Source organism: Coregonus lavaretus, assembly GCF_964263955.1.
Source record: "Coregonus lavaretus genome assembly, chromosome: 12".
Taxonomy (NCBI): Eukaryota; Metazoa; Chordata; class Actinopteri; order Salmoniformes; family Salmonidae; genus Coregonus; species Coregonus lavaretus.
Window position 1 is genome coordinate 5356195 of NC_139999.1, and position 24876 is coordinate 5381070.

The 24876-nt window shown below is 43.1% G+C and overlaps 2 protein-coding genes across 2 annotated transcripts in view; both read right to left on the bottom strand.

Moving 5' to 3' along the window:
* LOC311138723 (DDB1- and CUL4-associated factor 1-like) overlaps positions 1 to 20463 on the bottom strand; it is a 35327-nt gene extending 14864 nt beyond the window's left edge. Inside the window, exons 1-16 of the mRNA XM_084173520.1 lie at positions 18202 to 20463; positions 17324 to 17447; positions 16963 to 17113; positions 16659 to 16772; positions 15695 to 15832; positions 15130 to 15618; positions 14686 to 14895; positions 13393 to 13494; positions 12668 to 12826; positions 12199 to 12378; positions 11811 to 12020; positions 11406 to 11575; positions 10862 to 10986; positions 3138 to 3355; positions 2628 to 2871; positions 1454 to 2135 (exon numbers count right to left, since the gene is read on the bottom strand). Coding sequence (XP_084029646.1) covers positions 1454 to 2135; positions 2628 to 2871; positions 3138 to 3355; positions 10862 to 10986; positions 11406 to 11575; positions 11811 to 12020; positions 12199 to 12378; positions 12668 to 12826; positions 13393 to 13494; positions 14686 to 14895; positions 15130 to 15618; positions 15695 to 15832; positions 16659 to 16772; positions 16963 to 17113; positions 17324 to 17436 — 3305 coding nt within the window. The 5' untranslated portion in view covers positions 17437 to 17447; positions 18202 to 20463. The remainder of the gene's footprint in view (positions 1 to 1453; positions 2136 to 2627; positions 2872 to 3137; positions 3356 to 10861; positions 10987 to 11405; positions 11576 to 11810; positions 12021 to 12198; positions 12379 to 12667; positions 12827 to 13392; positions 13495 to 14685; positions 14896 to 15129; positions 15619 to 15694; positions 15833 to 16658; positions 16773 to 16962; positions 17114 to 17323; positions 17448 to 18201) is intronic.
* A 2051-nt stretch (positions 20464 to 22514) lies between these two features.
* LOC311137835 (semaphorin-3D-like) overlaps positions 22515 to 24876 on the bottom strand; it is a 5672-nt gene continuing 3310 nt past the window's right edge. Inside the window, exons 4-5 of the mRNA XM_084172434.1 lie at positions 24369 to 24502; positions 22515 to 23957 (exon numbers count right to left, since the gene is read on the bottom strand). Of these exons, the coding sequence (XP_084028560.1) occupies positions 23517 to 23957; positions 24369 to 24502 (575 nt within the window). The 3' untranslated portion in view covers positions 22515 to 23516. The remainder of the gene's footprint in view (positions 23958 to 24368; positions 24503 to 24876) is intronic.

Below are 24876 nucleotides of genomic sequence, written 5' to 3' on the forward strand. Positions count from 1 at the left end.
GTGTAGCGAAATACTTATGCTCCAACAGTGCAGTAATACCTAACAATACACACAAATCCCAAAAATAAAAGGAATTACTAAATATATAAATATTAGAACGAGCAACGTCAGAGTCCGAAATATACATATATAAACTCAGCAAAAAAAAAAGAAACGTCCCTTTTTCAGGACCCTGTCTTTCAAAGATAATTAGTGAAAATAACTTCACAGATCTTCATTGTAAAGGGTTTAAAAACTGTTTCCCCATGCTTGTTCAATGAACCATAAACAATTAATGAACATGCACCTGTGGAACGGTCGTTAAGACACTAACAGCTTACAGACGGTAGGCAATTAAGGTCACAGTTATGAAAACTTAGGACACTAAAGAGGCCTTTCTACTGACTATGAAAAACACCAAAAGAAAGATGCCCAGGGTCCCTGCTCATCTGCGTGAATGTGCCTTAGGAATGCTGCAAGGAGGCATGAGGACTGCAGATGTGGCCAGGGCAATAAATTGCAATGTCCGTACTGTGAGACGCCTAAGACAGCGCTACAGGGAGACAGGATGGACAGCTGATCCTCCTTGCAGTGGCAGACCAGGTGTAACAACACCTGCACAGGATCAGTACATCCGAACATCACACCTGCGGGACAGGTACAGGATGGCAACAACAACTGCCCGAGATACACCAGGAACGCACAATCCCTCCATCAGTGCTCAGACTGTCCGCAAAAGGCTGAGAGAGGCTGGACTGAGGGCTTGTAGGCCTGTTGTAAGGCAGGTCCTCACCAGACATCACCGGCAACAACGTCACCTATGGGCACAAACCCACCGTCGCTGGACCAGACAGGACTGGCAAAAAGTGCTCTTCACTGACGAGTCGCGGTTTTTTCTCACCAGGGGTGATGGTCGGATTCGCGTTTATCGTTGAAGAAATGAGTGTTACACCGAGGCCTGTACTCTGGAGCGGGATGTCAGTGTTCTGCCATGGCCAGCGAAGAGCCCGGATCTCAATCCCATTGAGCACGTCTGGGACCTGTTGGATCGGAGGGTGAGGGCTAGGGCCATTCCCCCCCAGAAATGTCCAGGAACTTGCAGGTGCCTTGGTGGAAGTGTGGGGTAACATCTCACAGCAAGAACTGGCAAATCTGGTGCAGTCCATGAGGAGGAGATGCACTGCAGTACTTAATGCAGCTGGTGGCCACACCAGATACTGACTGTTACTTTTGATTTTGACCCCCCCCCCCCCCCCCCCGCCCGCCCTTTGTTCAGGGACACATTATTCAATTTCTGTTAGTCACACGTCTGTGGAACGTGTTCAGTTTATGTCTCAGTTGTTGACAGTGAGAGGACGTTTCTTTTTTTTGCTGAGTTTATGTATATGATGGTGTGTCAGCATAAATGTAAAATAAAATGTTGAATAAATGTTAAATAAAATGTTGAATAAATGTTAAATAAATGTCTTCAAACCTGGCATGCTGCTCCCTGAGGTATTCTGTGATGATGCTGTCGAGGGCAGGCGGGGAGGGCAGGTGTCTGTCAAGCTGTTTCTTCATGGCAGGGCTCTGGCTGAACGCTCCGTGGTCCGACTTCTGTCTCAGCACACTGGAAGGCCGCTTCCCACTGCTGCCACCAACGCTGCAGAGTTCAGCTCCAGGGCTACAGGAGACAGAGGAGCGCTCCCGCGTGAACAGGATACGCCCAATCTGGGGCGAACCAATGGGAGGTGGGCCGTGGGGGGTGGAAGGAGGGAGAGAGGAAGAGGAGGAGGAGGGGCGTGGCGTCTGTGTATGGACCAAAGAAGACGAAGATGATGATGATGATGGGGTCACTGCAGCGAGGCGAGCAGCCACTCCCACTCCTCCGTTGGCCATGCCCCTTGGGGTTCTGGGTAATACAGCGGACGAAGAGATGGGGGGAGGAGCTACATAGACCGCCGGGAAGAGCGAGGGGGAGGAGGAGAGTGGGCCGGAGGGGAGATCAGCCTCCTTGGTTAGGGCTGAGGCTGTGTCCAGGAGTCCTTTAGCCACCAGGTGGTTCCTGATGAGCAGCAACAGCTCCTTCTCAGGAAAGGATATACGGGACTGGGCCACAACGTTAGCCCTCTGGAGCCGGGCCAAAGACACATCTGTCCCTATCAACAGGGGTTTACCTGAGGGAAGAAGAGGCATTATGAAAAGGAGTTTACCTGAGGGAAGCAGAGGCATTATGAAAAGGAGTTTACCTGAGGGAAGCAGAGGCATTATGAAAAGGAGTTTACCTGAGGGAAGCAGAGGCATTATGGAAAGACACCTTTTTGTCTTAGTTGTTTATCCTACCGTTCATTTGATCAGGTGCCCGGACAATAAAATGAACACACAGACCAAACTCTTTGGTCCTTTAAAAACCTGCTGTATGTAAAACTGTGCTATAGCTTAGGAAATAAATACATGCGACACTGGCCGACAACATCATGGATGTTTGTTTTCAACACTGGGGCTGTTTTCCTAAAGAAGTTAAAATGTGCCTTCTGTTAACGTCCGGTCCTACATTTCATGATCTCCGATTTATGTTTTCAGTATTGTATTGCTACCTTGTACGAAACTGGCTATGCAAATACAGTTTGTCTGTTTTGTTTTTGAAGGCGGTTTTTGATTTGATTTACCCGACACCCTCTCTATGAGCTCGACAGCGTAGCGGCAGAAGCGGACGTGTTGAGAGCGTTTGTCCTGCAGCACAGGTTCCTTCATCAGCTGCTGTATGTGTGACGAGGAGAAGAGCGGCAGCTTGGAGATGATCTGTCTGACAGCCCTGGAGCGACACAGACCAACCAGAGCCTTACAAGCCAGCGTTCGAATCAGGTCGGCGTCCGTGATGGGCATCTTGACTGTCAGTAAACCAAGGAGGACCTGGAAGAAGAAGGAGGAGTGATTCATTACAGGATTTAAAGAGTTTGAAAATCAAAAATGGGAAGCCTGTCTTTACTGCAGTCACTAACATCAGAGGAATAAGAAGATATATGACTTTACCCCCCCCCCCCTCCCAGAGACACACCTACACAGAGGTTACAACAGCCTTAGCCCTAACCCCTAGGCCATCTGCCTCTCTAACATACTACCTACCTTGATGCCTTAGCCCTAACCCCTAGGCCATCTGCCTCTAACATACTACCTACCTTGATGCCGTTGTTGGCCTGGACAACGTTCCACATCTTGGTGAGCACGCTCTCCTGGGGGTGCTTGGCCTGGTGGTGGTGTAGAAAGCTGCCCATGGAAGAGAGGGTGTGGTCGGGGGCACACACGCAGTTGGTGATCACCTGGAGCGCTGACTTCTGGATCTCTGCATCGTTGACAAACACCTCTCCCTCCGCCACACCCAGGATAATACTCATACCTCCAGGAGGAACACAGGAAAAAAAAAAGGTCAGATAAAGTAACATTCCTTGTAACATAGTATTGAGAAAGTGAAAACTCCCACTTGGTGTTAAAAATGTAGGTCATGAGTTTTTACTAGTCCAGTCACAGGTTCAAGAAAAACTGTCCCTAGTATAGATCATAGATTGGAAAAAAAAACACAAATATAGATATATAGAAGAGACTGATCTAGGGCAGGCGGGAGGGAGGGCGAGAGGAGCAGTAAGGTTGCCTCTCACCCGACTCACCGTCCCTTCTCTTACCCTCCCTCCCTCCCTCGCTCCCTCCCTCCCTCCCTCCCTCCCTCCCTCGCTCCCTCGCTCCCTCGCTCCGCTGAAAAAAGGGGACAGTCTTCCAGCCGATGGCGAAAAACTGAAGTCACACTTCATTGTTTCTGCCTCATGCACCAATTCATGTTGGTTCCTTTTGACCAGGAAGTGAAATATCCTTCTTAAAAAAAAAAAAGACACAACCTGATAATAACAACCAGTGCTTGACTTGGGATGGAAGAAGTGAGGTTCGGGAGCTGTCTTTTTCCAAGTCAGTCCATTAGACGATGTTCACTGAAATTCACAAACGACGACCTCCTATTATTCACTGTTAAGGTTTCATACACATTTTCCATGACTTAACTACATTTTCATGGACTATTATTATAGCTTACATGAAAAAAGTAAGTATTATTGATAGTGGAATGTTGCTGTTCAACCAAATACATTTGTCTTTATAAAATTATTCCCTCATTCAATGAATCGGGGGATCAAATGGATACGGTTGGCTCCTTCAAAGCGAGGTATCTAACTAGACATGCTTAAATATATAAAAGGCTCGAATATTCATGTTTCAGGGGAGTTCTATGCACAGCCAGTTCTGTGAATTAGGCTATTCTTAGAATACTTTTAACGTTGTCGCAATTACATGGCTACTGTTTAATGGATGGGAATCCCAGCTTTCCAACAGTGCAGATGTATTTAAGCGATCTACAGTGCAGTGGAAAGGTGACGACATGAATGCTTAGTTAGCTGTAGTTAACTAGCGAGAGCCAATTCAACAACTTGTGGCAGTTAGCTAGTTAGTCGTTATTTTATACCTGCTGCTCAAAATGTCGCGCTCTCTCTCCTCGGGCAACGGCCCACTCACACCGTCACACACACAGAAGGGTCATTCTGATAATGGCTGATATGTCGATTTTTTTAAGTGATTGATAACATTTACAAGTGTGCCTTCACGAATTACATTAAGAAAAATTATTAAACTAATTTCCATAACTTCTCATGACCTTACAAACCCTACTTTTGACAACTTGGGACAGTGCATCATGCCATTCAGGCTGGCGCATTTTTCAATCTGCGCAATCTTGAACAGCCTGCTGTCACTCACAGATTCACAGACTAGCAGCAAATAAACTGGAACAAAGTAGAATCAGGAAATGAATGCCCGCTCTCCACTGCTATTCAATGCAGATCCCGCCTTCATTGCGCTTTAATCAACCTTTTTTTTGCCTCGGTGTGTGAATCCGGGACGACGATAGGCTATTTTGTTTTATAGAGGAGGCGGTACGCAATTCCCCAAAAACTAGAAGTGCCGATACGGCGCTCTGGACAGCTCCGGACCAGGTCAAGCACTGATGACGAAACGCAAGCTTATCGAAACACTTTGCTATTCATTTAATGCAGCTGCAGTGCGTGAGTGGAAGTAGGGAGAACTTGCATTTTATGTCTTATAAAAAGTGTTGAACAAAGTATTAACAGTGCTGAATAACAACTTAAAACTTACTCATAAAAACAGCAGCTCTTTGCTGTATTCGTTGAGTCTTCTCTAGTCGTGGTTTTAAACGTTTTGAAATCTCACCGTATCAACTTTGCTGTGCGCTCTTAAGCTTCTTTTTACAGTCTATGGCTTGAGGAAACTGAAAACATGGTGATCTGAGCTATCTGATTGGCCAGCGGTAGGCCTATAGAGGTGCACTTGATTTGCTCTCTGGGCCTGCCGGGTAGGCGGAGTTCTGCCTTCAGACACACAAAATGGTTCAAAATGGGAACACTTTTCCTTCCTGACGCTAGGGCTGCTGAAACAAGTGCACCACCCACCAACAGCAAGAAAATAATAAAACAAATAGGAACGCAAGGCTTTATCGTTGGGTTTTTTACAGAAATGTTTAGTGATCGACTAGGAATGCCTTGAAGATCGACCTTTTGGTGACCCCTGATCTAGAGACTGACCTAGTAGTATATATAGATAGAGAATCTAGAGACTGACCTAGTAGTATAGATAGATAGAGAATCTAGAGACTGACCTAGTAGTATATATAGATAGAGAATCTAGAGACTGACCTAGTAGTATATATAGATAGAGAATCTAGACTCTAGATTCTCTATCTATATATACTACTAGGTCAGTCTCTAGATTCTCTATCTATATATACTACTAGGTCAGTCTCTAGATTCTCTATCTATCTATACTACTAGGTCAGTCTCTAGATTCTCTATCTATATATACTACTAGGTCAGTCTCTAGATTCTCTATATATATAGACTACTAGGTCAGTCTCTAGATTCTCTATCTATATATACTACTAGGTCAGTCTCTAGATTCTCTATATATAGACTACTAGGTCAGTCTCTAGATTCTCTATCTATATATACTACTAGGTCAGTCTCTAGATTCTATATATATATATATATACTAGGTCAGTCTCTAGATTCTCTATATATATAGACTACTAGGTCAGTCTCTAGATTCTCTATCTATATATATACTACTAGGTCAGTCTCTAGATTCTCTATATATATACTACTAGGTCAGTCTCTAGATTCTCTATATATACTACTAGGTCAGTCTCTAGATTCTCTATCTATATATACTACTAGGTCAGTCTCTAGATTCTCTATATATATACTACTAGGTCAGTCTCTAGATTCTCTATATATATACTACTAGGTCAGTCTCTAGATTCTCTATCTATACTACTAGGTCAGTCTCTAGATTCTCTATATATATATACTACTAGGTCAGTCTCTAGATTCTCTATCTATATATATACTACTAGGTCAGTCTCTAGATTCTCTATCTATATATACTACTAGGTCAGTCTCTAGATTCTCTATCTATACTACTAGGTCAGTCTCTAGATTCTCTATCTATATATATACTACTAGGTCAGTCTCTAGATTCTCTATATATACTACTAGGTCAGTCTCTAGATTCTCCATATATATACTACTAGGTCAGTCTCTAGATTCTCTATCTATACTACTAGGTCAGTCTCTAGATTCTCTATCTATATATACTACTAGGTCAGTCTCTAGATTCTCTATCTATACTACTAGGTCAGTCTCTAGATTCTCTATCTATATATATACTACTAGGTCAGTCTCTAGATTCTCTATATATACTACTAGGTCAGTCTCTAGATTCTCCATATATATACTACTAGGTCAGTCTCTAGATTCTCTATCTATACTACTAGGTCAGTCTCTAGATTCTCTATATATATAGACTACTAGGTCAGTCTCTAGATTCTCTATCTATATATACTACTAGGTCAGTCTCTAGATTCTCTATATATAGACTACTAGGTCAGTCTCTAGATTCTCTATCTATATATACTACTAGGTCAGTCTCTAGATTCTATATATATATATATATACTAGGTCAGTCTCTAGATTCTCTATATATATAGACTACTAGGTCAGTCTCTAGATTCTCTATCTATATATATACTACTAGGTCAGTCTCTAGATTCTCTATATATATACTACTAGGTCAGTCTCTAGATTCTCTATATATACTACTAGGTCAGTCTCTAGATTCTCTATCTATATATACTACTAGGTCAGTCTCTAGATTCTCTATATATATACTACTAGGTCAGTCTCTAGATTCTCTATATATATACTACTAGGTCAGTCTCTAGATTCTCTATCTATACTACTAGGTCAGTCTCTAGAATCTAGAGACTGACCTAGTAGTATAGATAGAGAATCTAGAGACTGACCTAGTAGTATATATATAGAGAATCTAGAGACTGACCTAGTAGTATATATATAGAGAATCTAGAGACTGACCTAGTAGTATATATAGATAGAGAATCTAGAGACTGACCTAGTAGTATATATAGAGAATCTAGAGACTGACCTAGTAGTATATATATAGAGAATCTAGAGACTGACCTAGTAGTATATATATAGATAGAGAATCTAGAGACTGACCTAGTAGTCTATATATATAGAGAATCTAGAGACTGACCTAGTATATATATATATATATAGAATCTAGAGACTGACCTAGTAGTATATATATAGATAGAGAATCTAGAGACTGACCTAGTAGTATATATAGATAGAGAATCTAGAGACTGACCTAGTAGTATATATAGAGAATCTCGAGACTGACCTAGTAGTATAGATAGAGAATCTAGAGACTGACCTAGTAGTATATATATAGAGAATCTAGAGACTGACCTAGTAGTATATATAGATAGAGAATCTAGAGACTGACCTAGTAGTATATATAGAGAATCTAGAGACTGACCTAGTAGTATATATATATATAGAGAATCTAGAGACTGGCCTAGTAGTATATATAGATAGAGAATCTAGAGACTGACCTAGTAGTCTATATATAGAGAATCTAGAGACTGACCTAGTAGTCTATATAGATAGAGAATCTAGAGACTGACCTAGTAGTATATATAGATAGAGAATCTAGAGACTGACCTAGTAGTATATATATATAGAGAATCTAGAGACTGACCTAGTAGTATATATAGATAGAGAATCTAGAGACTGACCTAGTAGTATATATATAGATATAGAATCTAGAGACTGACCTAGTAGTATATATATAGAGAATATAGAGACTGACCTAGTAGTATATATAGAGAATCTAGAGACTGACCTAGTAGTATATATATAGAGAATATAGAGACTGACCTAGTAGTATATATAGATAGAGAATCTAGAGACTGACCTAGTAGTCTATATATAGAGAATCTAGAGACTGACCTAGTAGTATATATAGATAGAGAATCTAGAGACTGACCTAGTAGTCTATATATATAGAGAATCTAGAGACTGACCTAGTAGTATAGATAGAGAATCTAGAGACTGACCTAGTAGTATATATATGGAGAATCTAGAGACTGACCTAGTAGTATATATAGAGAATCTAGAGACTGACCTAGTAGTATATATATAGATAGAGAATCTAGAGACTGACCTAGTAGTATAGATAGAGAATCTAGAGACTGACCTAGTAGTATATATAGATAGAGAATCTAGAGACTGACCTAGTAGTATAGATAGAGAATCTAGAGACTGACCTAGTAGTATATATATGGAGAATCTAGAGACTGACCTAGTAGTATATATAGAGAATCTAGAGACTGACCTAGTAGTATATATATAGATAGAGAATCTAGAGACTGACCTAGTAGTATAGATAGAGAATCTAGAGACTGACCTAGTAGTATATATAGATAGAGAATCTAGAGACTGACCTAGTAGTATATATATAGATAGAGAATCTAGAGACTGACCTAGTAGTCTATATATATAGAGAATCTAGAGACTGACCTAGTATATATATATATAGAATCTAGAGACTGACCTAGTAGTATATATAGATAGAGAATCTAGAGACTGACCTAGTAGTCTATATATAGAGAATCTAGAGACTGACCTAGTAGTATATATAGATAGAGAATCTAGAGACTGACCTAGTAGTCTATATATATATAGAGAATCTAGAGACTGACCTAGTAGTATAGATAGAGAATCTAGAGACTGACCTAGTAGTATATATAGATAGAGAACCTAGAGACTGACCTAGTAGTATAGATAGAGAATCTAGAGACTGACCTAGTAGTATATATAGAGAATCTAGAGACTGACCTAGTAGTATATATATAGATAGAGAATCTAGAGACTGACCTAGTAGTATATATAGAGAATCTAGAGACTGACCTAGTAGTATATATATAGATAGAGAATCTAGAGACTGACCTAGTAGTCTATATATAGAGAGAATCTAGAGACTGACCTAGTAGTATATATATATATAGAGAATCTAGAGACTGGCCTAGTAGTATATATAGATAGAGAATCTAGAGACTGACCTAGTAGTCTATATATAGAGAATCTAGAGACTGACCTAGTAGTCTATATAGATAGAGAATCTAGAGACTGACCTAGTAGTATATATAGATAGAGAATCTAGAGACTGACCTAGTAGTATATATATATAGAGAATCTAGAGACTGACCTAGTAGTATATATAGATAGAGAATCTAGAGACTGACCTAGTAGTATATATATAGATATAGAATCTAGAGACTGACCTAGTAGTATATATATAGAGAATATAGAGACTGACCTAGTAGTATATATAGAGAATCTAGAGACTGACCTAGTAGTATATATATAGAGAATCTAGAGACTGACCAAGTAGTATATATATAGAGAATCTAGAGACTGACCTAGTAGTATATATAGATAGAGAATCTAGAGACTGACCTAGTAGTATATATAGAGAATCTAGAGACTGACCTAGTAGTATATATAGAGAATCTAGAGACTGACCTAGTAGTATATATAGATAAGAGAATCTAGAGACTGACCTAGTAGTATATATAGAGAATCTAGAGACTGACCTAGTAGTATATATAGATAGAGAATCTAGAGACTGACCTAGTAGTATATATAGAGAGAGAATCTAGAGACTGACCTACTAGTATATATAGATAGAGAATCTAGAGACTGACCTAGTAGTATATATAGATAGAGAATCTAGAGACTGACCTAGTAGTATATATAGATAGAGAATCTAGAGACTGACCTAGTAGTATATATATATAGAGAGAATCTAGAGACTGACCTAGTAGTATATATATAGAGAGAATCTAGAGACTGACCTAGTAGTATATATATAGAGAGAGAATCTAGAGACTGACCTAGTAGTATATATAGATAGAGAATCTAGAGACTGACCTAGTAGTATATATAGATAGAGAATCTAGAGACTGACCTAGTAGTATATATAGAGAATCTAGAGACTGACCTAGTAGTATATATATATATATATATATAGAGAGAGAATCTAGAGACTGACCTAGTAGTATATATAGATAGAGAATCTAGAGACTGACCTAGTAGTATATATAGATAGAGAATCTAGAGACTGACCTAGTAGTATATATATATATATATATAGAGAGAGAGAATCTAGAGACTGACCTAGTAGTATATATAGAGAGAGAATCTAGAGACTGACCTAGTAGTATAGATAGAGAATCTAGAGACTGACCTAGTAGTATATATATAGATAGAGAATCTAGAGACTGACCTAGTAGTATAGATAGAGAATCTAGAGACTGACCTAGTAGTATAGATATAGAGAATCTAGAGACTGGCCTAGTAGTATATATATAGATAGAGAATCTAGAGACTGACCTAGTAGTATAGATAGAGAATCTAGAGAGACATACCGACAGTGCAGACGGTGGATCCTCCTTTATCCAGCACGTCGACAGTCTCAGCAAGCAGCAGCTGAACATTTGGCGCTACAGTCAACATGGCCAGGATGTCCAGGGCAAAACGCACCGTATCAGACCTGTAACACAGTGTTATCTCTATGGGGGTGCAGCACTCTCACTGACAAGAGGAGGAGGAAGGACTGAACAGGGCTTTTATCTTCACTCAACTAGATATACCTGGAACTGCCCACTAGACCTTGGGAAAAAAAAGATATTGGGGTTTTTAAAAATCACAACGTTTCAAAGTCTTAGCCTGGTCACAGTTTAGGCATTTGCCAACTCGTGCATTTTGTCATGACAACAAACGACAGCGAGAAACTGGGTAAAGAACAAAACAGATCTGTGAAGTCTTCATTTGGAGAATGTGCAGATGTTGATCAGGTCAATTAGAGAGACTGCTAGTAACGTGGGACTACTTTTTAAAAAATAATGTATTCACTAACTGTAAGTCGCCCTGGATAAGAGCGTCTGCTAAAATGACTAAAATGTAACGTACCTGCCATAGTAAGTCCTCCAGTCACAGGCTATAGAGATGAGTTGTAACATCAGGGGTATACAGGAGAGCTTCTGGAACAAATCTACAGGCTCCCAGTGAAGCTGAACGGGACCACACTCTATCAGAAACTCCATCATCTCCACCACCTGCTCATGGCTGTATGAACACGACTGGGGGGGGGGAACATACACACAACAAGTCAATCAATTCATTGAAAAGTCAATCAACCAACCGAGCAATCGATCACTGAAATCAAATCAGTCTTCGTTATCCATAATCGATCATTCAACTAAAATCAATGAATACATCTTTAACATCCCAAATTAAATTAGCTAATCTTGATCATGTCTAAATGAATGTTTAGTTTGTGTGTTCATCTCAGGACTTCACTAAAAGGGAACCTACCTTGTAGTAAGGCTGAGGGTGAACTTGAGCGCCCCCTTCAGTCCTATGGAGGGACTGTTTGACTTGCTCCACCCTGACAGCCAGGTGGGCCTCGAAGTACCTTCTCAGGGCCATACAGGTGTGTTTGGCTGTCTGACGGCTGGAGAACACCTGGTCGTCACTCAACATGGCCCCCTGGTCCTCTGTGTTCAGGATCTCCAATGTACTGATCTAGAGAGAGAGAGAGGGGGGTACACAGCACTGGGTCAAAGGGAACTAAACAGCACAGTTGTCTTCTGAAAATCAGTAGAAGCTTTAACTCTTTTAGCAGAGGGGCGACATAGCTAGGGCAGGGGGGGAGCCCGCCTCACAAACGCAACGCTAGGGGAAATACTGGAGCTCTATTCACCAGGTTGACTAGTCTCCTGAGCCCGTCCTGCTGGTCAAACAGCTGCAGTATCGCTCTGAACGAGAAGGAGATGGAGAAGAACATGGTGGCATGGCAGCAGCCTGACGCGTGGGAACACTCCAGGAGCCACAGGGCATAGCCCACCATGTCCGACAGCACACCTTCTGCCAGCATACACACCTAAAGGAGGGAGACACAGTCAGGTTTACATACACACCTGAAGGAGGGAGACACAGTCAGGTTTACATACACACCTGAAGGAGGCGGAGACACAGTCAGGTTTACATACACACCTGAAGGAGGGGGAGACACAGTCCGCTAACATACACACCTACACAGTTATACGTTTCAAGTCGCGTGACAGTTAACAAAATGACATACAATGAGGTTTAATTTGGGGGAGATAAATGTGGATTTACTTCTGTGTGGTAAGTGTGTGTGTGTGTGTGTGTGTGTGTGAGACTCCTACCCTCTCCATGGCGTCCTGGTTATAAGCCAGGTAGTAGAGGCACAGTGACACCCCTGTGGCGGCCATGGAGGGTCTGGGGATATCCAGCAGGGTCTGCACTCCTCCATGAGCTATGAAGTCAGCTGCAAACTTCTTGTGCAGGAGCAGGGAGGCAAGGTACTGGAGACAAAGACGCAAATAATACAGAGTGATTAGAGATGAGCCAACGTGACTGACCACGGTTAAAAACCAGACTAACAGAACTGTGTTAGCCCACTAAACTAAAGACCAGGGATTACCTTGGGGGGGGGGGGGGGGGGGGCTAACACAAGTATTCAGGTCTCAGGCAAGGTTTTCCATAAAGCAAGCATGGTTCATCAAACGAGGTCCGTTACACCGACATTCGGACACTATCTCTATGTGAGCAGAACCTCGCCCTCAGCCTTCACATGGTCTTATCACAGACACACAGACACAGCTGACCTGCAACAGTCAGGCTATTGAGATACTCATGGTGTGAGTCTCCTAACCCTCCTGTTTCCAGGGGGTTTCCCTTATTCTCTACTCTGCAGGTAATGACTAGTAGCTGGCGAAAAAAAAAACACAACCCAAATATGGTTTCAGTTCCTCACCAAACCCAATTCACCTAATAGGGAATAACAATGTAGTCACAGGAAATAAAACCGTAACGTGAAAACCTGGAGTGGCACTCCTGCTAAATAACGACATCAGTGACGATGATTTACCAGGAGTGAGTCGAAGGTGAGCTGGACATCGTTGGTGTGTTTCAGGTCAATGTAGTACATGAGAAGCTCTCTGGTGTCCATCTGCATGAACACAGCTAGCAGCTCCAGGACGAGAGACAGAGGGAACAACACAGTTGGTTCAAGTCCTCAAAGCACATAGATACGTTTATCCAACGCTTGTTTGACCAGTTAACGTGACTGACAATACATGAGTATGAAGAATGGCTAAAAGGGAATGTCATTTCTAAGTACTTTGTGTGTGACTAACACTGTACTTGCTAATGTAACTACCATGTTAATACATGCATATCAGAGACATGTGATGTCATTATGCGACGTGGGACCAACGTTAATGCGGTGATGGGGTCCTTAATATCTGTGTGATGTGGGACCAACGTTAATGCGGTGATGGGGTCCTTCATATCTGTGTGATGTGGGACCAACGTTACTGCGGTGATGGGGTCCTTCATATCTGTGTGATGTGGGACCAACGTTAATGCGGTGATGGGGTCCTTCATATCTGTGTGATGTGGGACCAACGTTAAGCGGTGATGGGGTCCTTAATATCGGTGTGATGTGGGACCAACGTTAAGCGGTAGGCGGTGATGGGGTCCTTAATATCGGTGTGATGTGGGACCAACGTTAATGCGGTGATGGGGTCCTTAATATCTGTGATGTGGGACCAACGTTAATGCGGTGATGGGGTCCTTAATATCGGTGTGATGTGGGACCAACGTTAAGCGGTAGGCGGTGATGGGGTCCTTAATATCGGTGTGATGTGGGACCAACGTTAAGCGGTGATGGGGTCCTTCATATCTGTGTGATGTGGGACCAACGTTACTGCGGTGATGGGGTCCTTCATATCTGTGTGATGTGGGACCAACGTTACTGCGGTGATGGGGTCCTTCATATCGGTGTGACGTGGGACCAACGTTAAGCGGTGATGGGGTCCTTCATATCTGTGTGACGTGGGACCAACGTTAAGCGGTGGTGGGGTCCTTAATATCGGTGTGATGTGGGACCAACGTTAAGCGGTGATGGGGTCCTTAATATCGGTGTGATGTGGGACCAACGTTAATGCGGTGATGGGGTCCTTAATATCTGTGTGACGTGGGACCAACGTTAAGCGGTGATGGGGTCCTTAATATCGGTGTGATGTGGGACCAACGTTAAGCGGTGATGGGGTCCTTAATATCGGTGTGATGTGGGACCAACGTTAAGCGGTGATGGGGTCCTTAATATCGGTGTGATGTGGGACCAACGCTAAGCGGTAGGCGGTGATGGGGTCCTTACCTCCTGGTAATCCCCTAGGGGTGTGAGGTACTGGAGGATGAGGCGTTGCTCTATAGCAGGGGTGAGGGGGTACAGACGGTAGTTGTCCCCAATCACCCAGGAGCTCATCTCTGACCAGCTACTGTTAGACTGATCACTACCGGTACTGCAGGACAATCCTCTCCCTCGCTCTCTCTCTGGATCCGTGGAAGAGGCGGCGAAGTGGAGTTTCTGTGGATTCAGATTGAGGTTTATGATCCCTCAAAAAACAGCCATTTGATTTGATTTTGCAGCTGTATATGAAAACAATACACAAGAACAGGTACAACAAAAGGGTGTGAGTCTGAAAAGGCACCCTATTTATAGTGCACTACTTTCGACCAGAGACATATGAGCCCTGGTCAAAAGTAGTGCACTATACAGGGAAAGAGTATGCTATTTCAGAAACATGCTGGTGGATGTTACCTGTTTGGCTTTCCTCCCATTCTCCCTGACAGTGGCTGTTCTCTTCCTCCACAGGCCTCCTCCAGACTCCTGCCCCCTGGTTTCAGGCCCTCCCAGGCTGGTGTCGGGGCATGGACCTGGCTGGTACAGGGCGTCTTGAATGGGCTTCACCGATACACAGCTGCTGGTCTTCTGGGCCTTACCCAGGTGGAACGATGGCTTGGGCCTGGACAACGCAGCCCTGCTACTACTACATGTCGTCTCTCTTCCCCTCTCCTTTTTGTCCTTCCTCTCCTCTTCCTCCTCCTCCTCCTCTTCCTCCTCGTTATCTGTTGCTGTATTCTGTTGAGGTGTGCTGCTCTCTTCCTCGTTGGGGTCTCTGTCTGTAGGTTCCTCTGCTACAGACTGGAGGGCCTGGAAGGTCTTCTTAGGGCTGGGGCGTTTTAAAGCCTGACGACTCTTTGATTCTTCATCCTGCAGCTCACGTAGCCTCATCAGCATCAGCGGCACCTGAGACACCAAGGATGACATTGAAGCATAGTCTAACGAACAACAACTCAAAACACACCAATGTGTGTGTACTAACCAGTTTGGAGTTTTCATCCCTGTAGTTTGCAGCGATCTCCTGGTTCTCCATCGCTCTGGCCAGTAGTCCTGTAGCGTAGATACACAGAGGCTGCTCTGCCTCCTGGGCCCATTTAAACAGCTTCTCAACCAGACCCTCCTGTTTCAACACACACAGTAAGTCTAGAACGCACGTTCACAGCATTTCAAAACAGGGGTTTACAACATTCACAAGGGGACTGTTTATGCGTAGAGCAAATGACTGACTTTGACATGTGTAATGGATCCAATTAGATTTCCAACTATGATGTTTAGGTACAAATAACAGCAGCGTTCCTTCTAGATTATTCCCCAAAAATATTTTAAGAGGGGGGCAATCGAGCTAGTCAAGGGTGTGGCCTGCCTGAACAACAGTAGGGGAATGACAATGACAGTACCTTCTCCTGGAACACCACAGCTGTCTGAATGACAGAACAGTACCTTCTCCTGCAACACCACAGCTGTCTGAATGACAGAACAGTACCTTCTCCTGGAACACCACAGCTGTCTGAATGACAGAACAGTACCTTCTCCTGGAACACCACAGCTGTCTGAATGACAGAACAGTACCTTCTCCTGGAACACCACAGCTGTCTGAATGACAGAACAGTACCTTCTCCTGGAACACCACAGCTGTCTGAATGACAGAACAGTACCTTCTCCTGGAACACCACAGCTGTCTGAATGACAGAACAGTACCTTCTCTTGTAACACTACAGCTGTCTGAATGACAGAACAGTACCTTCTCCTGGAACACCACAGCTGTCTGAATGACAGAACAGTACCTTCTCCTGGAACACCACAGCTGTCTGAATGACAGTACCTTCTCCTGCAACACCACAGCTGTCTGAATGACAGAACAGTACCTTCTCCTGGAACACCACAGCTGTCTGAATGACAGTACCTTCTCCTGCAACACCACAGCTGTCTGAATGATAGTACAGTACCTTCTCCTGGAACACCACAGCTGTCTCCAGACCTGGCATTATGTTCTGTAGCAAACGACACGCTGCCGTGTTCATGGACAGCTCTCTACTGGTCATCACATAGCTATTCAGCAACTAGCAGGAGAGGTCAGAGGACAGACACAGGGTTAACACACAGCTCTCTACTGGTCATCACATAGTTATTGAACAGCTGGAGGACAGAGATACACAGGGTTAACACAGAGAGTCACAGGCCTCAGCGGTCTTATTAACGTAATAGGAGAAGTGTAGCTCAATTTGCATAGATGGTAGCCTTGATTCGTACCGCATTTGTGAAGTCGTCATTCTTGAAGAGGATTTTGAGTAAATGTCCCAACATGCATTCTGGATCTGCTCGTCCTGGATGGCGGTCATCAAACGGGTCAGGATCAGCTTTATGATACTCCTCTGTCTCGCGCTCTATCAGCTCAGAGATTCTAACACACACAAAAGAAAACATGAATGATCAACTGTCTGTCATATGAAGAATAGAAGATGTGCTATTGTAATGTCTACACGAAAAACAAAGCAGCAACGGATGGACCTAAACAGTACAACAGCAATAGGCCTATACAAAAACAGTGGCAGTAAATCCACTGAAGTCTCCCACTAGTCTTTTCCATTATTAGCTAGTTGGTTTTACTAACTTGGTGAGGATGGAGACCAGGTCGTCAGTGGTTCCTTGCTGCTCCGTCTCCCATTGGTCCAGCAGAGAGGTCAGCTCTGCCTTGGCATCCACAGGCGCAGCATGGGAGGCCATGGTGGCTTTACCTGAGAGAGGGAGAGAGTGAAAGTGAGAGAGAAAATGTACCATACAAGATGATTCAGTTCTGAGATGCTACATATTGAAAGACAACTCTTGACATGTGTTTACCCAGGCTAATATTATGTCTTGTCATCCTGCCATTTCACGTCTGCATTGTCTAGGTTAACGTTAAGAGTGAAAACAGTAGCTAACGTTCGCTGGCAAGTTCCTAAAGTAGCTAGTTAGCTACTCGATTTCGATGACGGACTGAACTGATCAACGTAGTTTGATCTAGCTAACTAGTTACGTCACTTTAGGCTGGCTAGTTACCTCGTTTGTCCAAGTGGCTAACTAGTCAGTAGAGGGGAGGAGTCCTGAATAACTAGTTAGCTAACGCTAGATGTCTAACTACGAGTAGTTAGTGGGGACAAACAAGATAAGTCGGTCATTGTGGTAGTTCTAGCTAGTTAGCAAAAGCTCGTCCAACAGGTGGCTAACTAACTAGCTAGCTACAGTGGCATTGCTTGTTGTGTGGAAACAACTTGGCGTAATTACTAGCCAACTGTTAGGTAGGCGTAGCAAGCTAGGTTTCTTTTGATTTATTCCTAATTCATACTAAGTGCAGTGGATAAAGCTAGCCAGTTAGTACACTTTCAGAGCACTGGATTGTTTAATAATTTGTTCCCAACACAAGCCAGCTAACGTTACCGAGCATGCATGAGAACTCGTGTCACGGCAGGATCAGTCAAGTTCACTGCTTTAAACACCTGAATTGCCTACCTTTTTGTTGCAGAAGACAACTGTAGCTCAAGCGTAGTACTGTGAATGTGATGGAGAGTGTGGTATGAAAAAAAAAAACTATCGATTAATATTAGCGAAAGTTTCACATGTTTCTTTTGCTAACTTCACTCACGACAGTACGCTGGAAACGTCACAGACAGATGTCGACTTTTGATGACGTAATCAACATTTTATTCCGCTCCATTCTATCTTGTTATTGTACTTCTAACTTTCTATTTATAATATTTTTTTTATCAGCAAGACATTTAGATATTAAAATAAAAATCAAGAAAAACAATCACTACAATCGTGTGATAAAAAAAAAAAAAAGATTGTATAAACGGTTAGTCATCATGACATGCACAGTGTCAGTTTATTTGCTTAGCTAAAAAATTATATGTATGTGAATGGGTGGCTTTTAAATTATAGTCATACTTGCAATTCAACAATGTGTATACCTATCTCATGAAGAGAGAGGTAATGTGTCCAAATTCCAAAATCAACCTTTCCTTATAAACATACCAGTTTTACCTCATAAAGCAAGGGATTATGACGTATTAAAATTATGATACAACATTCTATGGTAATGAATCACAAAACCATTCCCTTTCGTGATGTGTAGAGAAGTAACATACTAGTAACTACTAGAAGGGTGCTTCACTGAAAATAGGTCCCGTACTGCTTTATAATATGAAAGTTAACGTACACGTAAATAGGATAAATAGATTGCAACCTTGCTTAAATGGCGACAGTACTACATAATGAAAACAAATTACAGGTCTACGGCAAGTCACTTGTGTAGTTTACAAAAACCAACACTAGATGGCAATAACTGTATGATAAACAACAAGTTACACGGTGAAACATGTCCATTCTCAGTGAGCGCAAGAGATTGGAAATGTGATTTTTTTTGTTTGTTCAGTCGACTGCACTAGGGTTTGATACCCAGTCGGTCACACTACTGTTAAATTATGAGATCTGTGATGATTACCAGGGGTAATCAAATTATAGACCATTTTCTAAATTAATAAAAAATACGAAAACAAAGATGTCTTAATTGCACGTCTTCACACCCGAGTTAATACTTGGTGGAAGCACCTTTGGCAGCCATTACAGCTGTGAATCATTTTGAATAAGATTCTACCAACTTTGCACAGCTCTTAGGGCAACATACACTTAGTCTACAAAACATTAAGAACACATTCCTAATATTGAGAAGTGAAATTAACAAGTGACAGCAATAAGGGATCATAGCTTTCACCTGGACAGTCTATGTCATGGAAAGAGCAGGTGTCCTTAAAGTTTTGTACACTAAATTTGTGTCAAAATTGCTCAAGCTCAGTAAATTGGTTGGGAATCAATGACGAGCAGCAATATTCAAACCGTATGTCTGATTTTTTTCAAGCAGATTTAAGTCAGGACTGAGACTCGACCATTCAGGAATACCCAACACCTATTAGAAAGCCATTCAGTGTCAAAATAAATCTGAAAGGAGAGAAGCCCAGGTACAAGGTTAGAGGAAAACCTGCCTCAGCGTGTGCGTGTTCATTCTCTCCAGATGCTGAGAACCTTTGATTTACCCAGTCAAAATAACCACGCTGTCCACAGACTGCCTATACAACCACTGACCTAATTGATACAGGATGGCATGCCATCTAGAAATGTTAGCCTTAGAGGCTCTATTCAATCTGCATTGAGGAAGTTAAGCTTTAGCGTGATTTAAATGTAAAGGCAAGAGACTGCATTGGCAGTAAACGGTACATGTGTCGGCTCAATCGGAAATGACCTTTACACTTCTGTCTGAGTCCCCGTGTAGCTCAGTTGAGTAGAGCATGGCGTTTGCAACACCAGGGTTGTGGGTTCGATTCCCACGGGGGGCCAGTATGAAAAATGTATGCACTCACTAACTGTAAGTCGCTCTGGATAAGAGCGTCTGCTAAATGACTAAAAATCTGTAATGCTTTAAAGGCCTAAATCTTTTTTTGAGTAGATCCATTTTTGTATGTTTTATTAGTTTTTATATACAGACAGATAAACCTATCACTAGATGGTTTCAGCGAGACAAACCATCACATTTTTGGTTGCAAAACGAGATATATCCGCCTCACTCTCAGAGAAAAAAAGTAGCACTGCAAGGTTTTACACAGTCAAATGTGACAAATAATTACATTTTTTTTTTATAAAGAACTGTACAAATGATACATTTGTGACATCAATATAAAAAATATACATGTATATACAGTGGGGAGAACAAGTATTTGATACACTGCCGATTTTGCAGGTTTTCCTACTTACAAAGCATGTAGAGGTCTGTAATTTTTATCATAGGTACACTTCAACTGTGAGAGATGGAATCTAAAACAAAAATCCAGAAAATCACATTATATGATTTTTAAGTAATTCATTTGCATTTTATTGCATGACATAAGTATTTGATCACCTACCAACCAGTAAGAATTCTGGCTCTCACAGACCTGTTAGTTTTTCTTTAAGAAGCCCTCCTGTTCTCCACTCATTACCTGTCTTAACTGCACCTGTTTGACCTCGTTACCTGTATAAAAGACACCTGTCCACACACTCAATCAAACAGACTCCAACCTCTCCACAATGGCCAAGACCAGAGAGCTGTGTAAGGACATCAGGGATAAAATTGTAGACCTGCACAAGGCTGGGATGGGCTACAGGACAATAGGCAAGCAGCTTGGTGAGAAGGCAACAACTGTTGGCGCAATTATTAGAAAATGGAAGAAGTTCAAGATGACGGTCAATCACCCTCGGTCTGGGGCTCCATGCAAGATCTCACCTCGTGGGGCATCAATGATCATGAGGAAGGTGAGGGATCAGCCCAGAACTACATGGCAGGACCTGGTAAATGACCTGAAGAGAGCTGGGACCACAGTCTCAAAGAAAACCATTAGTAACACACTACGCCGTCATGGATTAAAATCCTGCAGCGCACGCAAGGTCCCCCTGCTCAAGCCAGCGCATGACCAGGCCCGTCTGAAGTTTGCCAATGACCATCTGGATGATCCAGAGGAGGTATGGGAGAAGGTCATGTGGTCTGATGAGACAAAAATAGAGCTTTTTGGTCTAAACTCCACTCGCCGTGTTTGGAGGAAGAAGAAGGATGAGTACAACCCCAAGAACACCATCCCAACCGTGAAGCATGGAGGTGGAAACATCATTATTTGGGGATGCTTTTCTGCAAAGGGGACAGGACGACTGCACCGTATTGAGGGGAGGATGGATGGGGCCATGTATCGCGAGATCTTGGCCAACAACCTCCTTCCCTCAGTAAGAGCATTGAAGATGGGTCGTGGCTGGGTCTTCCAGCATGACAACGACCCGAAACACACAGCCAGGGCAACTAAGGAGTGACTCCGTAAGAAGCATCTCAAGGTCCTGGAGTGGCCTAGCCAGTCTCCAGACCTGAACCCAATAGAAAATCTTTGGAGGGAGCTGAATGTCTGTATTGCCCAGCGACAGCCCCAAAACCTTAAGGATCTGGAGAAGGTCTGTATGGAGGAGTGGGCCAAAATCCCTGCTGCAGTGTGTGCAAACCTGGTCAAGACCTACAGGAAACGTATGATCTCTGTAATTGCAAACAAAGGTTTCTGTACCAAATATTAAGTTCTGCTTTTCTGATGTATCAAATACTTATGTCATGCAATAAAATGCAAATTAATTACTTAAAAATCATACAATGTGATTTTCTGGATTTTTGTTTTAGATTCCGTCTCTCACAGTTGAAGTGTACCTATGATAAAAATTACAGGCCTCTACATGCTTTGTAAGTAGGAAAACCTGCAAAGTCGGCAGTGTATCAAATCCTTGTTCTCCCCACTGTATACTGGTACCCATAGGCATTAATTTCTGACAAGAAAACAAATGTGAAAAATTGGTGGATATAGCGTTTTGGAAATAAACTCTTCTGGAATGTATATGTTAAATCTACAGGATAGGAACATTCCATTCCAGCTAAATAATGGATCTATAGCGTTTTGCAACAAAACCAATTTGTATATACATCTGAAATAAACTCTGCTTGAATCTATCTTTAAATAAACTCTTCAAATGTGAAGGAAGCTTCTCAGTGTTGTTGTCCACAGGACCAGGAAAACCCTCTTAATGAAATGTTTCTCTTCTTCTCTGCCAGGAAGGAAGGAAGGAAGGAGATGGCGGGAACATCTTGCTTGCGCAACAGAGTGACCCTACTCATTTCCCCTCGCAGTTGTGTAGTTCCGGGACACCTGTGGATGTGATGATTGTAATGCTGCTGAGGACCAAATAAACGAATGTGCCTCAACACATGTGGGGGGAGAACAGTCTGTCCTGTTTTTATTCGGTAAACAAACTCACCAGTCCAGAGCGCAATAACAAACGTTTTGGGTCAAAATCCTGTCTACACAGAATACAGGGGATGAAGACTGAGGAGTAATATACATCTAAAATATCTATCATACACATTCTTCTATGGACAAAGGTTAACTGATAATAATAATATTAAGCTCATACACTGAGTAGACAAAACATTAGGAACACCATGAAATAGACTGACCAGGTGAATCCAGGTGAAAGCTATGATCCCTTATTGATGTCACTTGTTAAATCTACTTCAATCAGTGTAAATGAAGGGGAGGAGACAGGTTAAGGAAGGATGTTTAGGCCTTGAGACAATTGAGTCATGGATTGTGTATGCGTTCCATTCGGAAGGTGAATGGGCAAGATAAAATATTTAAGTGGCTTTGAACGGGGTATGGTAGTAGGTGCCAGGCGTACCGGTTTGAGTACGTCAAGAACTACAACGCTGCTGGGTTTTTCACACTCAACAGTTTCCCGTGTGTATAAAGAATGGTCCACCACCCAAAAGGACATCCAGCCAACTTGACACAACTGTGGGAAGCATTGGAGTCAACATGGGCCAGAATCCCTGTGGAATACTTTCGACACCTTGTAGAGTCCCATGCCCCGACGAATTGAGGCTGTTCTGAGGGAAAAGGGGGATGCAACTCAATATTAGGAAGGGGTCCTTAATGTTTGGTACCCTCAGTGTCTGTTCACATATTGGCTCTACTGTGTGTATATACATTCCCTTTATCTACAAGGCTATTTTCCGATTCTCCACCCTTTTCCAGAAGTGTGCACTTGCACACTACCCGTCATGGATGTCAAGGCATAGGATCGGTGTAAGCATTGGCTGGAGGGTGTTTTTACACCATTGTTAAATCCATGCGTGAAAGTGTGCAAGTGCACATTTTCCGTTAGAAACGTGGAGAACTGGGACGCAGCCCACGTCTCTGTCCATCCCCATCAGGTTATTGTAGTGCGATGTCCCCGGTGGAGTCGTGCCGTCGCACCCTGGCCTTGCGGTTGTCCACCATTGTCTGTTTCCACTTCAACTGGCGTAGCTTCTTCTTCTCCCGGTACCACAGCTGCTCACAGTACTCGTCTGCGCTCAAGCTTGCCGCGTCCATCATGTGCAGGTCCTTATAGTTCCCGAAGAGCTGGTTGTGGCTCTGGGTGTGGCTCACAGGACCTCCCCTCAGCCCTGCTCTTCCGGCCCCAGGATCAGCTGCCCTGGCCTGGGATGCTGTCATGCTCTGCTGGGGTATGACCTGGAGGTTGTAGCGGGCCAGGACCTGGGAGAAGGAGTGCTCCAGGGTGGTACAGCTGTAGAGGCCAGCGTCCCCGGGCTCCAGTCGCTGCACCAGGAGACCCCGCTTCATATGGACCATACGCTCATCACCCAGGAGAAGCTGCATAACGACAGCAAGGCAAGAGAAGGTTCATTATTAGATGAACATTAGTCAATGATTCAATTATAAACGACATTTTTACATTTTAGTCATTTAGCAGACGCTCTTATCCAGAGCGACTTACATTACACTTTTTTTTTTTTTTTCATACTGGCCCCCCCGTGGGAATCGAACCCACAACCCTGCCGTTGCAAACGCCGTGCTCTACATCCCTGCCGGCCATTCCCTCCCCTACCCTGGATGATGCTGTGCCAATTGTGCGCCGCCCCATGGGTCTCCCGGTCATGGCCGGCTACGACAGAGCCTGGATTCGAACCAGGATTCTCTAGTGGCACAGCTAGCACTGCGATGCAGTGCCTTAGACCACTGCGCCACTCGGGAGACAAACCGCTCATCCCTCTCACCCCTCACCTCTCTGCTAGTGCGAGCCTGCGCCGGCTGAGCACTCCACTTGACCGTAGCCTGTGGGGATCTGGGCATACACTCTAGGAAGGTTGAGCTGCTCTCCACCCCGTAGACCACCTTCAGCTCCACCGACTCAGAACCTGGAAGGCACCAAACAGGATGGAGTTAAAAGTTATGTCACATCGTTTATAGTAGCCTCTTGTGACAGAATGTGCGCACACTGGAGGCACACGAGACTTGGTTCAGAGTCCCGAGATTACATTGATAGAGAGCTGGATGACGATGCAGGGTGAAGTTGCCAATTCTGAAATCCATTTTGCGGATTTGAGGAGGGTAAATTGACCCTAGATCTGTGCCTCAGAGGGCAACTTGTACCTAGAGCAGTCTACATTCACTGTAGGTCCACTAGTTACATACTGAGTCGAGGCTGGATGGCGCCAGCTGCATTAATATGAGTTAAATTACATACTGAGTCGAGGCTGGATGGCGCCAGCTGCATTAATATGAGTTAAGT